General features: G+C 44.6%; 1 protein-coding gene across 3 annotated transcripts in view; it reads left to right on the forward strand.

The window, feature by feature from the left end:
* Positions 1-17,012, forward strand: part of COL4A3 (collagen type IV alpha 3 chain) — a 149,644-nt gene that overhangs the window by 84,046 nt on the left and 48,586 nt on the right. For all 3 annotated transcript variants that reach the window (XM_075937589.1, XM_075937588.1, XM_075937590.1), the window contains exons 21-25: positions 940-1,104; positions 2,318-2,410; positions 3,659-3,754; positions 12,232-12,302; positions 15,953-16,141. In XM_075937589.1, the coding sequence (XP_075793704.1) occupies positions 940-1,104; positions 2,318-2,410; positions 3,659-3,754; positions 12,232-12,302; positions 15,953-16,141 (614 nt within the window). The remainder of the gene's footprint in view (positions 1-939; positions 1,105-2,317; positions 2,411-3,658; positions 3,755-12,231; positions 12,303-15,952; positions 16,142-17,012) is intronic.

Here is a 17,012-nt window from a genome sequence, read left to right on the forward strand (position 1 = left end):
ATGTGTAAGATCATAAAATTTGCCCCTCAGTGTGAAAAGGAATATGCAATAGCCTTTTGTCTCAAGTTATGATTTACACACTGGTTTAGACAAAGCAAAAATGAGTTTATTAATACAAAAGATAGATGTTAAGGGGTTAGCAAACAGATCAAGGCAGATTACCTAGCAAATAAACAAAAATGCAAATTAAGATTAATATAAATAGATCCAATGTTAATAGTGGATTCTCAGCCTATGTGATGATACAAGCAGGCTGCAGATTCTTAAGGGGCAAACTACACTTGCAGCTTGGAATCCCCAGTGCCAGCTGTATGGGCCTTTGCTTGGTCACATACATACAAAAGAAGAAAACACTGCCTAGGAGGGGGAATTGTTGAAAAGGATCTAGGGGTCATAGTGGATCACCTGCTAAATATGAGTCAGTTTTCCCACCAGTTGAGACAAGTGGGTGACGTTTTCTGCTATAGTAAGCTTTGGAGATTGTGACATTTTACTTACTTCCAGTGCATACTGATGAAGTAAGAACATTTATATCTGGAAGGGCAGAAAGATATGAGTACAGGGAATTGTGGCATGGGAGTGGAGAACTAGTGAGATTTTGAGACCTGGTTACTGCACCTTCATCGCATCAAGTCTGCAAAGCACAAACTCACACCCTCAGATGAGCTAACTAGCTTGAGATCTACCCACCTGAGATAAATATTTCAGATGTTTGAGAATGAATAATGGAGAGGGAGGTTTGGGCATATCTACACTTCTGAACCCATGCAAAGTCAGCAGTTCACACATATCCTAAACAGCCAATTTGAATGATAGGAACAAAAGTTCAAACATGCTAATCCTTCCTGTGTTACTGAGCACACTTTTTAAAAACTCTTATTAGCTCTGTAAGGTCATTTAAGATAATTGAAATTAAATCCCATTTTTATCTTGTGTTAGGTTTATCAAGATTTGGTGTAAATGGTCCAGAGGGATATCCAGGACGGAAAGGAATTAAGGGAGAGAGAGGACAACCTGGAATGAATACTGTGGGATCTCCAGGACTTCCTGGGCTTCCAGGCAGTCCTGGCTCTATAGGATTACCAGGTCATCCTGGACAACCAGGTACAGCATAGATTTTGCACAATTGTTTATATAATGGGCCAGATTATGGTCTCAATTACACTGGTACAAATCCAGAATAATTTCAATATTCCCAGAATTGGTTGGTATCACTGAGATCAGAATCTAACCGAGTGTCTTTAACACTTCAGCGTATTCTCAAGACGCTACTTCTGAATAGTCTGATTGAATGGGATTTCCAAAGAGCAAATGCTTATGTGCACTATTAACAGAAACAGTGAGTGTAAAAAGGTGCTGTGTTCCATCATTCTTCTGAGATTCTGTTAAAAAGGGGGGGGACTTCTCAGCATTACAGGGAGTTGGAAGTTTTGTGCAAGAGTGACTGTATATATCTACTGCACGGTGAGGAAGAAGGAATAGGCATGAAGGACACCCTGGTGATGTTAAAAGAAGGCCTGTTTGCAAGGTTGACATTTCCTAGATTTACTGTAGTTTTGAGCAGTAAATTAAACAGGAGCCAATTCAAACCCCATTGAAATCAGTGGCAAAGCTCTCACTGACTTCAGGGGGCCTTGAAGCAGTAATTGTGTGTGAAAATATACAATGCTGTTAAAAGATACGTACAAAATGGGGTGACCAGCTGAGTAAATGGAGGCTATAAAAATTGAGGAAGATGCAAACTCAGTGGAATTCAAATAGGTATGCCACATGGAACCATTTTTATTCAAAGTAGCAATTAATGATAAAGCCAAATGAAGAGTACTGTACTTTGTATTACAAAAAGTAGGGTTTGCAATTTGTATTAGCCCAGGTGTTATTGTTGGTAATATGTAGTGCTATTTCTAAAGGTTCTTCTGTTGTTTTGAGGTAGCTGAGTATGCCAAAAGCAGCAAGGATAAAGAGACATGAGCAACACAAATTTGAGGTTCAGGGTTTCCTCTTTTGTTCCCCTTCATCTGGAATCACAGAACTCTGTTTTTTAAAGGTTATCACTCAAGTAGCACAAACATATCCAGCAATCCAAATGAGATTTATCCCTGCTTTAATAAATTTTTCTCTGGTACTTCCAAGTACAAGGCCTTGTAAGTATTTCTCCACATTTTTAGATGTGTTTAATCTAAGATTGTTCTCCATTTTAGCCCAAATATCCTCTATAATCCATCATGGTGGTATCTATCTCTCTTTCTCTTTGCAAAAACTAAACCTCTGTGAACAGTCTGAAAAGTTAATGTTGTCATACTCATCCTATCATCAGGTAAAGTAACATTTGAAACACACCCACCAGGAGTTCCAGGAAACCCCGGATGTGTGGGACCTCCAGGACTTCCAGGAGATAGTGGAATAAAAGGTCAGCAATCATGTTGAGGGGTCATGTGTGTGAGAGTGTTTGTAAATATGTTCCTAGAATTAATTTACTATTGATTCATGTGGGAGCAACAGGATGCCAGAAACTTCATTCAATCTTTCTATCAAACAGCAAATTGTTCCATGTTCAAAAAAGGTGCTGTAACTTACAGCAAACAATAACTGAGCTAAAAAATGAGTTTGTCAAGATTCAATACAGAGCTAAATGTGATTGTTCTACTGTTTGTCAGACTAAATAACTGGATCCAGTTCTGCTGTCACTTACCTCATTTTCATGTGAGTGTAACTCCACTGTGTGCATGAAGGTTTCTATAATACATAGACACATGTGAGATCAGGATTCGGCCATGCTGTGATAAATGTGAACTAATAACTGCTTTTCAACTAAGAATCAAGATATGAAGATAGATTAAAAGTTATTATGCTGATTCTGGCTACTCTTTGGGAATTATCAATCAGAAATCAATTAGCTAATAATTGATTTTGTATTTGCAGAAGTTATCCATATTTTCCTTACAAAAACAGCAAGAGGGCCAGTGCTCCTTACTGCTCCCCTCCCCATCCTGCCACTGAAACCACATAACTACTCCAATGGGACAAAGGGCAATTCTTCTCCGGACAATGGAGATGGGGAAGGAAGGAAGAGAGAGTCGCACACTCTCATGAACCTCACCTCTTTCTGCCTACAGTGCCATGTGGGAGAGGAGGCTGGAAATAGGGTCTCCATGTCTGGGCCTCTATTTGTCCCCCTATAGATCATATCACATGGGCTACTGCAGCTCTGTGTTTTCTAATGTGCTGTTGATGACAACTTCTAGGGTCACCCAGCCTGTTGTGGAACTATCATGAGTAGGAGTTAAAGACCAGTGCAAGCCGCCTTCTTGCTTTTACAGGATTTGGCTAAAATGACTGTGTTTCTCAGCAGAATGCTAAAGTAGTGAACAAAAACCAGGCAATTGAAATTGGGTGATCCTGTCTTTTAATTGACAGTGCTGTAGGCTTTGGTGCCAGGAGATAAGCCAGGAAATCATTGATTATTGACAAGCAGTAACTAAATGAAGTTGTATTCTTAATGTTTGCACACCTCTTTGACTTAGGAGATGTTAAGTTGTGCCTAACCAACCACTATCTCCCTAAATAATGAGTGTGCCTGGGATAAACTATTCACTGAACACATAGATGTAATTTGCCACTATAACAAATAGTGACAGATGGTATAATTTTGTTCCAGGTGAAGAAGCAAGTCCTTGTCATCAATGCAGTTTTATGCCAGGAGGACCTGGACTTCCCGGTGCTCCAGGGCCAGAAGGCCAAAAAGGAGCTACTGGTAAAATACCCTGCTTTACTAAATAGTTATTAGGAAATGCCAGCCACCATATTTAGCTGCACAAATCCAAGAGTATTCACTCAATTACAATGAAATACTTCTTTTAATCAATACTCAAAATTGTCTGAAACTGGAATTTGGGGTCCAGGGACTATATTACGGATGTAAAATCCCATTTAATTGGTTAACCAGTTAAACGTAATGTTTAATTGGTTAATCGCTTAAACGGGGGCAGGTGCACAGCATAGTGTAATGGGCGAGGCTGGAGTGCCCACACATGGCATGGCATGCTGGCCAGGCTGGAGTGCCTACGGCATGGTATCGGGGGCTGGCGGGCTGGGGCTCCATGCCATGGGGGCCTCCGCAAAACTATATTGCTCATACTTTGTTGCAGTCCTGGATCGCAGGGCTCAGTGCCCTGGGATTCAGCCCCATACAGTGGGCTTTGGATATCTACCCTGGGCTTCAGCAACTCCCAATGCTGGCCCTGGACCTGCTTGAAGCTTTCCCAAATGCCCCTGGACCTCTGCTTGAGCACCACTGTCCTAACAGATAAAGTACAGGATGAATTATTGGTGTCTGCTACCCACCACCAAATCACAGCAGGGAACAAGATACCTGCCTCCTTATACATCCATCTATAATTGTTTTTTTTTGGGGGGGGGACCTTTATGATCATGGGGACTTCAATTAACATGATATATCCTGGAAGTTTTATGTTGCTAGTAGTAAAACATTCTTGGAATTATTAATCTTTATATATGATAATTTCTTACTAAAGTGTTGCAGCCAAAAGCTGGAGAATTCATTATTAGAATTTGTCCTAACAGATAAAGTGGAACTAATCACAGAACTAAAAGTTAATGGTAGCTTATGTAGAAGTGAATATGACTTAATCACACATATAATGTTCAAATAGATTAAAATTGAGAGCAGTATTTTATTTACACACACAAACAGACAAACATACACACACACTTGGTGCTTTAATAGGACCAGTTTCACAATACTGAAAACAATTGTGAGCCAAATCAATTGGGAGAAAGAATTTAATAAGAAAAATGCAACTGGTGTTTGAGAGTGATTTCAGAACACCTTACTAGATGCCAAAAAAGCCACAATTGAGGAAGAAGGCTGTGATTAAAAAACAAACCTGGTTTAAAGGGGAAGTGAAATCAGCTGTAAATAAATAAATATGTATAGCTATATAGATATATGAAATGAATGGTGAGAAGAAGTTGATTGTAATGAATGTAAACCAGAAGTTAAGAATTGTAGAAAATGTATAAGGAAAAGTCAAGGGATACAAGGAGAACTCTATGTCCAGCAGAGTTAATGTAATTAAAAAAGAGAGGGATCCTTTTAAATATATAGAAACATAATGAATCCTGACTATGTTATTGGTCCATTACTAAATGGAAACGATAGAATTCTCAGTAACAATTAGGGATACAAAGAGTTAACTGGTTACCCGGTAATCATTCGCCTTATGGCATACTTAGCAGGGTAACTGGTTAATCAGCACCTAGACTGCTGGAGTAGCGACCGCCTGCCCAACCAGTCCCACAGCACAGCATAGCAGGCCCGTTTACCTATTGAACATATTATTTAACCTGTAAACATTTTAAATGACATTTTACATCCCTAGTAATAATGCAGAAAAGGCAAAAGTATTCAATAAATATTTGTGTTCTATATTTGGGGTGGGATATGATATAATCTCATCATGTTGATAACACTGTTTCCCTTCCCCTAGACTCTTGCATCCAAGAGTTTTAAAATATCAGACTGAGGAGTTCATTGGACTGTTAATGTTGATTTTCTATAAGCCTTGGGATACTCGGGAAGATTCAAAAGATTGGAAGAAAGCTAATGTTGTGCCAATGTTTTTAAAAGGGTAAACAGGTGACCCAGATAATTTTAAGCCTGTCAGACAGACAGTTATCCCAGGCAAGATATATGCTATGACTGATAGGAGGCTTGATTAATAGAGAACTAAAGGGAGGGTAATGTCAATAATGCAGCTCAACATGAGTTTATGGAAAATAGATCCCATCAAACTAATTTGATATCATTGTTTGATGAGGTTACAAGTTTGGTTGATAATGGTTACAGTGCTATCGTAATATACTTACACTTCTGTAAAGCATTTCATTTGGTAATGCACAACATTTTAATTGAGAAAACTAGAACAGTATATAAATAACATGGCACGCATTTAATGGATTAAAAATTGGCTAACAATCAGTCTTAAAATGTAACTGTAAATGAGGACTTGTCACTGAGTGGATCTGTTTTGAGTGAGGCCCACAGAGATTGGTTTTTGGCCCTATACAATTTAGCCTCTTTATCAATGACCTGGGAAAAAATACAAAATCATCACTGTACAATTAACACACAAGTTGGGGGAATGCAACATAACAAAGAGGACAGATTCAGAGTCATCTAGGTTGCTTGGTAAACTTGGCACAAGCAAACTATTCATTTCAATGCACCTAATGTAAGTATATACATTGGGGGAAAGAATATGGTCCATATTTACAAGATACGGCACTCTATTATGGGGAGAAGTGACTCTGAAAAGGTTGTGGGGGTCATGGTGAATAATCAGCTGAACATGAGCTCTGAGCTTGATGCTGTGATTAAAAAATTAATAGGCTCCTGGGATGCATAAACGACTGAATCTTGTGTAGAAATAGAGAGGTTATTTCATCTCTGTGCATGGCACTGCTGCAACCACTGCTGGAATACTGTGTTCAGTTCTGATTCCCACAGTTCAAGAAGGATGTAGATGAGTTGGAGAAGGTCCAGAAAAGAGTCACGAGAATGAGTAAAGAATTATTGGTGGACTCAAGAAGCTTAATGTATTTAGTCCCGTGGTCACCAACCAGTAGATCGTGATCTACCGGTCGATCTCAGGGGCTCTAAGAGTAGCTCTTGAGCCCTCTCTGAACTGCGCGCTTGCGCAGGACATTTACATTAGATTTCCTCATTTGAGGAGCAGCTACTCACCAAGCAACAACACAGGTGAGTAGCTGCGAGGAGTAGTGGGAGCAGGGAGGTCGGGAGGGCTGAAATACCCCAGCCAGCTGACTGTGGCTTTCAGCTGAAAGAGGCTGCCCCGCACTCCAGCTGATCGGTGGCTTCTCCTCTGTGCCTGCCCACATGGAGCATGGTGCAACCTGGCTGAGCGCCATGGCCAGCTGGCCGGGCAGCTGCTTCTCTTCCCTCCAGCCCGGCTGCCCTGCGCTCAGCCCAGGGAGGCTGCGCCTAGCTCCAGCTGTGCTGGAGCAAGCTTCCCGGGCTGCACGCAGGGCAGCCAGGAGGGAGCAAGGAGAAGTAGCTTCCTGGCCAACTGGGCATGGCACTCAGCCAGGGTGCACCACGCTCCACGTGGGCTGGTGCAGAGGAGAAGCTGCCTTTCCAGCTGATTGAGCGGCTTCCCCTCTGCGCCTTCCCACGTGGAGCTTGGTGCACCCTGGCTGAGCGCCATGGCCAGCTGGCCAGGCAGCCGCTTCTCTTCGCTCCAGCCCAGCTGCCCTGCGGTCAGTCCAGAGGGAGTGTGGGTCGGAGGCTTCCCTCCATGGCTGGTGTAGGGAACTCCCTGCCCCCAACCTTGTTCCCTCTCCTCTGCCCCAAACCTGTCCCCTGCCTCCTGGCCCCCTGTTCCCTCTCCCTTGCCCCCCCACCCCGCTACAGAAACCTGCCCCCCCCTGCAGAAACCAGTTCCCTCTGGCACCCTGTCTCCTACTGCAGAAACCTGTCCCCCTGCCTTCCCCACTACAGAAACCTGTCCCCCCCAGCACCCTGTCCCCTGCTGCAGAAACCTGTTCTCGCACCCTGCCCCCTCTCCCCTGCCCCCACTGGCACACTGTTCCCTATCCCAGAACCCACTAACACCCCTCCCCAGTACTGTGTCCCCTGCTCCCAAATGACTTTTCTATGGGTCAGTGACCCCTGACTCAAGGCAGGTTCCCTGCCATTCTCATAAATAAAGACAATGCAGAAACTTTTTGTGTTTAACACAGTATCTTATTTAAAAATGAAGCCTGGCCAACAAACCCCCAATTGGGGCCAAGCCCCCATCTGGCCACAACCACTCCTGCATTCGCCCTTCCCCAGACCCTAGATCTGGAGCCTATCAAACACTGGAACCCCCTGCCCTGAGCCCCTCACATACCCCAACCCAAATTCCTGCACCCTCACATCTGCAAGCCTGTGGCTTGCTTAGTATCCCAACACTGCCCAGCCTGGAGCCCCCTCCCCGAGCCGGTGTCCCCTTCTCCACCTCCTCCTGCATCCAGATTTCCTTCCAGAGCTTGCACCTCTCACCCCTTCCCACACCCAAATCCCTCATTCCCACCCCAGAGACTACACATCCTGTCTCAACACAGCAAGGGTCCAGCTAGACGGCAGGAGTTTTTCAGGATTCTGGAGATATCCCAGAAAAACTCTTCTGTATCCAGGGTTGCGGTCATTCTTCCGCTTTTTCAGTGGAAGAGCAAACAGGCTCTTTCAGTCATAGAATCATAGAATCATAGAATAATAGGACTGGAAGGGACCTCGAGAGGTCATCGAGTCCAGCCCCCCGCCCTCAAGGCAGGACCAAGCTCCGTCTACACCATCCCTGACAGATGTCTATCTAACCTGTTCTTAAATATCTCCAGAGAGGGAGATTCCACCACCTCCCTTGGCAATTTATTCCAATATTTGACCACCCTGACAGTTAGGAATTTTTTCCTAATGTCCAATCTAAACCTCCCCTGCTGCACTTTAAGCCCATTACTCCTTGTCCTGTCCTCAGAAACCAAGAGGAACAAATTTTCTCCTTCCTCCTTGTGACACCCTTTTAGATATTTGAAAACCGCTATCATGTCCCCCCTTAATCTTCTTTTTTCCAAACTAAACAAGCCCAGTTCATGAAGCCTGGCTTCATAGGTCATGTTCTCTAAACCTTTAATCATTCTTATCGCTCTTCTCTGTACCCTTTCCAATTTCTCCACATTTTTCTTGAAATGTGGCGCCCAGAACTGGACACAGTACTCCAGCTGAGGCCTAACTAGTCACCCCACAAGGAATAAGGTGGCTTCCAAAGGAAGGGTTTTTTTTCTGACATTTGGTCCAGACTAGACAGGCCAAATGTTAGAAAAACCTCTTCCTACAGAAGAATTTTTTTTTTTAAGCAGTAGTATAAGGATTGGGGATAGCAAGTGATGGAGAGGAGGCGTATGTCTACACTACAAAGTTAGTTTGAACTAACAGACGTTAGTTCGAACTAACTTTCATAGGCGCTACACTAGCGCTCCGTTAGTTCAAACTTAATTCGAACTAACGGAGCGCTTAGTTCGAACTAGGTAATCCTGATTCCACGAGGATTAAGCCTAGTTCGAACTTACTAGTTCGAATTAAGGGCTGTGTAGACCCTTAATTCGAACTAGTGGGAGGCTAGATCTCCCCAGGTTTCCCTGGTGGCCACTCTGGCCAACACCAGGGAAACTCGTCTGCCCTCCTCCCGGCCCCGGAGCCCTTAAAGGGGCACGAGCTGGCTACGGTGCCCGTGCCAGGTGCAAGCCTGCCAGCACCCAGCCATCAGACCCTGCACCTGGCACGGATCGAGCCAGCCACCCGATGCCCCCCAGCCCTCCCCCTCTTCCCGGGACCAGGCTGGCGGCTCCCGGGAGCTTGCCCGGGACCGCAAGAGGCGGGCATCCGCCTGGGCTAGTGCGGACATCGTGGACCTAATCCACGACCTCCGCACTAGGCACAGGAAAGTGGCCAGCTAGGGCAGGAGAACTGCCAGCCTGGCCACCCAGGAGCAGGTGTGCATGAAAATCAAGGGGGTCCACTAAGACCCCCGACCCTGAGCCCTGAGCTTACAATGGCCGTCCTGGGTCAGACCAAAGATCCATCTAGCCCAGTAGCCTGTCTGCCGACAGCGGCCAACCCTAGGGACCCTGAAGGGGATGGACCGAAGACAGTGACCAAGCCATTTGTCTCGTGCCATCCCTCTCCAGCCTTCCACAAACCGTGGGCAGGGACACCACTCCTACCCCCTGGCTAATTGCACTCCATGGACCCAACCTCCATGACTTGATCTCACATCCCTTTAAACTCTGTTCTAGTAGTAGCCTTCACAGCCTCCTGCAGCAAGGAGTTCCACAGGTTGACTCTTTGCTTTGTGAAGAACAACTTTCTGTTACTAGTTTGAAGCCTGCTACCCATTCCTTTCCTTTGGTGTCCTCTAGTCCTTCTTTATGGGAACTCATGAAGAACTTTTCTGTATGCACCCTCTTCACCCAACTCCTGCTTTTAGAGACCTCTATCCTATCCCCCCTCCGTCTCCTCTTTTCTAAGCTGAAAAGTCCCAGTCTCTTTAGCCTCTCTTCATATGGGACCTGTTTCCAACCCCTCATCATTGTAGTTGCCCTCCCCTCTCCCACCCTCTTTCTTCCCCTCTCCCACCTCCTTTTCCCAGTCTCCCCCAGTTTTGTTCAATAAAGAGAGATTCTATTTTTGACCACACGTTTTCTTTATTTTGTACATCAGGAATGGGGGCTAGGGAAGGGTAAGTGGAAGGAGGTGAGGGAGGAATGGGGTACGAGCCCCCGATGGGGAGGACTGGGCTGGCTCTGCGGGCTTCTGGGTGTGGAAGCTCTCCTGCAGCCCCCCGATTGCCCCCTCTCCCCAGATGGCAGCCTGCGGCAAGTGCAGGCGGGCTGATGGCCGAGTGGTGTGATGTGCCCAGTGTGGGTACTCAGGTCACTCCAAGCCAGGACTGCTTTGCAAGCGGGGCACCCCTGAGAACTGACTGTCCGGGGTGGGGGTCGGGACCCTTTAAGCGCAGCCCTCGGCTAGCCCGAGAAAGCATCTCCACGCTCTAAGTCCTCCTCTGATGCCCTGCCGGCACTGCTTCCGGCCATCCTTAACCTCGGTTCAGGGTCCGCTTAATGTGGACATGCTAGTTCGAATTAGCAAAACGCTAATTCGAACTAGTTTTTAGTTCTAGACGCGTTAGTTCGAATTAGCTTAGTTCGAATTAACTAAGTTAGTTCGAATTAGCTCTGTAGTGTAGACGTACCTGAGGAGAATAGAGAGGGTGGGGCTTCAAGGAAGGGGCGGGGCGGTAGATCTTGGCTTGGTCTGTCATTTAAAAAGTGATCTTGGGTATAAAAAGGTTGGAGACCACTGCTTTAGTCTAACAGAGAGATAGTTAAGTGTTGACTTGATTATAGTCTATGGCTGCGTATAGACTGGCATGATTTTGCGGAAATACTTTTAACGGAAAAGTTTTTCCGTTAAAAGTATTTCTGCTAAAGCGCGTCTAGATTGACACGGATGCTTTTGCGCAAAAACTGCTTTTGCACAAAAGCATCCGTGGCCAGTCTAGACGCGATTTTGCGCAAGAAAGCCCCAATCGCCATTTTAGCCATCAGGGCTTTTTTGCGCAAAACAGTTCTTCCTTGTCTACACTGGCCCTCTTGTGCAAGTATTCTTGCGCAAGAGGGCTTTTTCCCGAGCAGGAGCGTGAAAGTATTTGCGCAAGAAGCACTGATTTTGTACATTACAAAGTCAGTGCTCTTGCACAAATTCAAGTGGCCAGTGTAGACAGCTGGCAAGTTTTTGGGCAAAAGCGGACACTTTTGCGCAAAATCTTGCCAGTCTAGACGCACCCTATAAGTATTTACATGGGGAACAAAAATTTAAAAATGGGCTTTTCTATCTAGTATAAAAAAAGGTAAAGTGTAATCCTATGGCTGGAAGCTAAGACTAGACAAATTCAGATTGGAAATGAGGTGTAGATTTTTAACAGTAAGCGTAATTAGCCATTAGCACAGTTTGCTGAGTATCGTGGTGGATTCTCCATCACTGACAATTTTTAAATCAAGATGGGTTGTTTTTCTAAAAAATCTGCTCTAGGAATTACTTTGAGGAATTTCTATGAACTAAATTATACAGGAAGTCAAACTAGATGATCACAGTAGTTCTTTTTGGTCTTAGATTTCATGTACTCTCACCTTCTCATCACTGTTGAAGATGTGCCACACCACAGCACTGATAGTACATTCCCATCTCTGTATCCCAGCTTTTATTTCGCTTAAAGCATCTGAGGAAGCAAATTGTATCTCTCAAAAACTTTTGCCCTAATCAATTTGTTAGTCTTTAAGATACCACTGGACTCATTTTTTTGCCAAAAGAGATTAACATGGCTGCCTCTCTAAAACCTGTATTAGGGAGAGTGTATTGTAATTCTTCCAGGAAATTAATACTGGAGAGGAAGAAATTACAAAATAAAAAGTGTACTGGAGGGATTTCTGTATACATCTACCTATGTGTTGTTCAGAGTTATCTTCCAGGGCAGTTTACTGATGTATAATTGCTATACTTTGTATCAGAAAGGCAGCAGTTCTCTGTATTGTGTGTTAGTACCAGAGCCCATCATATCTGTTTTTCATTCGTTTATCTTTCACCTGTCACAGGTGGACAAGGAGCAAGTGGTCCCAAAGGATTGCGAGGTTCTCCAGGGGCACAAGGGCCTTCAGGTCCTCAAGTAAGATTTATATTAAATGGATTTGTCAGCAATATTGAATTTTCGTGAGCTGAGAATTGTGGTGTTTAGTTTTATTGCCATATGCAGGATACTGTTATTTTTTAGCTTGATCCTTCGAGGAAGGTGGTACTTACAAAGCCTAGAATTAGGTCTAATTTCATTTTTTCATTAAAAAGTGGGGAGAGATGTGGAATAGTGTGCTGTAGGGTTTTTTTTCCCATTGTAAAGATATACTCAAAAATATAAATCCATGGGAACCACTCCTTAGGGCGGGAAGTGGAACATACCTTATTCCCGAATATCACAAGGGAATACACATCACTGAATGCTGCTGTGCCTAGAATGGCCATTGAGCTTCATGAAAGACATGCTCATTGGTCTTTGATTTTTAGTAGTACTCCACATCAGTGCATGTTTGAGGGCAGAGCTGTCCACATTGTCACTGTTATATACCTCTCTACTAGCTGTCGGTCTATAGGCCATCTCCTGAAAAGCCATTGTAGCCTCTGGTAATGGATGTCTCAGTAATGTGAGAGGCAGCACGATCTATTGAATTTTAGCGGGAACTAAAAGTAAAAGCCTCCTGTGTTCAAATTAATGCTCTGACCCTGACTTCCTCTGTCATATTAGTCAAAGCTCTACACTGGTGTCCCCAGCTGTGAAATAAAGATGGGGATGACAAAGATACTTATCTCTCAGTCAAAGGTGGCTGTGGAGACTACCTAGTTCATATGTACAAAACACACGTGTATGTTAAAATTCACTACATGCACCTGAAACCACTTAGGGTATGTCTACACTACCCCCCGTAGTTCGAACTAGGGGGGGTAACGTAGTCATACGGAGTTGCAAATGAAGCCCGGGATTTGAATTTCCCGGGCTTCATTTGCATAAAGCCGGCCGGCGCCATTTTTAAATGCCAGCTAGTTCGGACCCCTAATCCGAACTAGCTAGTCCGTGCCGCATGTAGCCGCACGGCACGGGGTCCGAACTAGCCGGCATTTTAAAATGGCGCCGGCCGGCTTTCTGCAAATGAAGCCCGAGAAATTCAAATCCCGGGCTTCCTTTGCAACTCTGTATGACCCCTAGTTCGAACTAGGGGGGTAGTGTAGACATACCCATAGTTATTTAGATAATTCTCCTTTATGAACCTGTTCTTAATGCTGATGACTGTCCTTAGACCCCAGTGCAAGCCATGGGGTTCCATTTGCCATACAGAGCAGTGGAAATGTTTGAGTGGCTCGTCCCTAAATGCTAACGCCAGCTCTGATTCTTAGGAACTCTGGAATCAATGTTCCTTCAAGCAAGCACAGTGGTTCCTTGAGCTCCAGTTAACGCAGACAAAGCTAGCTTGTATGCTCCCCTTTTAGAGGGTGTGAAGCCCTAGCTCCATTGGCTGGGTTGAGAGACAAAGATTCCTGGAAAGCACCTTTAAGGGATTTGCCTAGTGTCTGCTTCAATTTGCACCGGCAGTAGTGGCCCCCTATTCGTTATTATCATATAAACTACAGTAGTGGCCTGGAGCCCCAGTCATAGATCAGGATACCAGGAAGGATCACAAGGAGGAACGAGCAACAAAGGAGGACCCCTGATTCGGATGGAGAAGGCAGAGTGATCAACTGGTTATCTAAGGTGTTTGTACACGAATGTGAGAGCCCTGGGAAACAAACAGGAAGAATTAGAAGCCCTAGCCTAGTTAAAGAACTATGATTTGATAATAACAGAGACTTGGTGGGATGACTCGCATGACTGGAGCACTGTCATGGAAGGGTATAAACTGTTCAGGAAGAACAGGCGGGGGAGAAAAAGAGGAGGAGTTGCATTGTATGTAAGAGAGCAGTATGATTGCTCAGAGCTCCAGTACTTAAAGGGAGAAAAGACTGTTGAGAGTCTATGGATTAAATTTAGAGGTGGAAGCAACAGGGGTGATGTTGTGGTTGGTGTCTGCTATAGACCGACGGATCAGGTGGATGAGGTAGACGAAGCTTTCTTTGGACAACTGAGAGAAGCTTCCAGACTGCAGATCCTGGTTCTCATGGGCAACTTTAATCACCCTGACATCTGTTGGGAAACCAATACAGCAGTACACAGAGAATCCAGGAAGTTTTTTGGAGAATGTTGGGGATAACTTCTTGGTACAAGTGCTGAAGGAACCGACCAGGGGCCATGCTGCTCACAAACAGGGAGGAACTAGTAGGGGAAGTAGAGGTGGGTGACAACCTGGGACGCAGTGATCATGAGATGGTAGATTTCAGGATCCTGACCAAAGGAAGAAAGGAGAGTAGCAAAATACATACCCTGGGACTTCAGAATAGTAGACTTTGACTTCCTCAGGGTATGTCTATACTAGCCCCCTAGTTCGAACTAGGGAGACTAATGTAGGCATTCAAAGTTGCAAATGAAGCCCGGGATTTAAATATCCTGGGCTTTATTTGCATCTTCCCGTCCGGGCGCCATTTTTAAATCCCCCTAGTCTGAACTAACTGCTCGCGGCTACATGTGGCAGCCAAACGTGAACTCGAACTAAGTCCTTAGTTTGAGTTAACTGTTACACCTCAGATGGCAGAAACAAGGCTTACAGGATCTGACAACAAAGGGATCTGGGGTTGGCTGATCCTCGTCTAGACTACCATGCTGTGGGGACAACAATAGGCTGATCGGCACAGCACGGCGGCCATTTTGATGTAAATGAAGCAGTGATTATTTAAATCACCGCTTCATTTCCCTTTGCCGAGTACACTCATCTACATGGCTCCGTCGACGGAGCCATGTAGTCTAGACACACCCTAGGAGGGTGGAGAAGCACTTGAATGAGTTATCTAGGAAGGTGGTGGAATCTCCATCCCTAAAGGTGTTTAAGTCTCGGCTTGACAAAGCCCTGGCTGGGTTGATTTAGTTGGGATTGGGGGCTAGACTTGATGACCTCCTGAGGTCTCTTCCAGCTCTATGATTTTATGACTACCTGTGCTGGACTCAATACAGCACAGAACAAAATGATCATCTCTGTCCCAAAGAGCTTGCAATCATCAGATCACCTGCCTAGGATCACCAGAGTACACCAGTCTCCAAGTGCCTCTACACTGGGGGACCCTAGTGAGTGACAGAGCTATCTGTGTCAGCATTGGCATGCAACAGGAAATCCCCATCGTAGTGATATAAGCCATCATTTGCTGCACCAAGGTAGTGCAAAGGGGAAAAAGCAAAGCCAAGGATCTGGCCCCCTAACTTAATTTGTCAGCTTCAGGGACAAGAAACAAATGAAAATAATAATTAATTCTTATTTGACTAGTGTAATTAGCAAAGAAAAAATTAAAATCCTGGTACCAATATTCCCTCTAATTTTTCCATTCATGTGCAGAATACATTGTGATATGTGAACTGAGGCATGTGATGATGTGCCTACCAGTAGAAACACAAAACCTAGCTGTGGGTGCTTTGCTAATCTGCTGGGTGGCATTGGAATCTCTCCTGGGTGGGTGCCCAATTGCCCAGCTTACAGGGAACGCTGCGATGAACCACCTAAGTAATTGCCTAAGAAAGTCACTCATAAATTCAGTCTTATCTCATAGTGTAGACGTGGCCTTTGTGTTGATATGAAAAAGTTATTTGACATAAATCTAACATGGAAATTCTAAATGGCTGTGTCCTAGGGACTTCCAGGAATACCAGGAGATCAAGGCATGAAAGGGCCAAAAGGTGACCCAGGATATGTGTATTCAGAAGGGCAAAAAGGAAACAGAGGAGATCCAGGAATCAGAGGAAATCCAGGACGGAAAGGTTCAGATGGATTGCACAAAAATCATGGTTCAAAAGGCTCAAAAGGAATTAAAGGCGAACGGGTTGGAATACGTTATTTTCAATTATTTTAGAATTAATAGAAAGCTAAGTAAATGATACATTGCACAACCCTGTTCGTTATATATGAATTAAAACACTGTAACATCTGTAAAGTTGGCAAAGTAAACTTAAAAGTGCCCTAACCCAACCACAAGATATAGCCTTGATGCAGGAATTACTTGAGTAATATTCTGTGGTGTGTTTTGCACTAGTTTAGACAATCCCGTCTGGCTTTAAAATGCATAAAACATAAAAGATATCAAGTACTGACGGTGATTGTTCTGCAGCTAAATTAAGGGTTAGGGGAATCCAACATTTTCAGCACTTTTTATTCTTCAGTGAATGTTGATATTTGAACTTTTCTTCCCTGTTTGGACCAAAATACCAGAATTTCCCATGGTACAGAAATGTTTGTGTGTGTGTAATGTTTGTTATGATTACTAGAGGATTTACCTGCTGTTGCCCAGGTCCTTAACTGAAATAATTATTGTTTTTCTTCATTTAAATCATTGGCCTGGGATGGGGCCAGAGGAGAGGGATTCAGTAGGTAGGCTGCCCTAAGGAGAAAGGACAACCCCAGCCCTCTCTCACTGCATCAGCTTAGAGGGCAGGTGAGAAGAATCTGCCCATGGCTGCTGCAACTCCAGTGGACACAGCCAAGGGAGAGGGTGCATGTCCCCCAGCTGGGAGACAGACACAAACATTCACACTCTTTCAAATACATAGTAAATAGCTGCCCCTTTCTCTATCCCTGTTCCTTGTTGCCCCAATGGGATTATAGCGGTCTCTAGGTCTGGGAAGGGGGGAGCCACGCAGGCCAGCCTCAACTGCACTCCCTGGGCTGGCCCAGGGAAAGGAGAGGGGAGATACACA

Source organism: Pelodiscus sinensis, chromosome 10 (assembly GCF_049634645.1).
Source record: "Pelodiscus sinensis isolate JC-2024 chromosome 10, ASM4963464v1, whole genome shotgun sequence".
Lineage (NCBI taxonomy): Eukaryota > Metazoa > Chordata > Testudines > Trionychidae > Pelodiscus > Pelodiscus sinensis.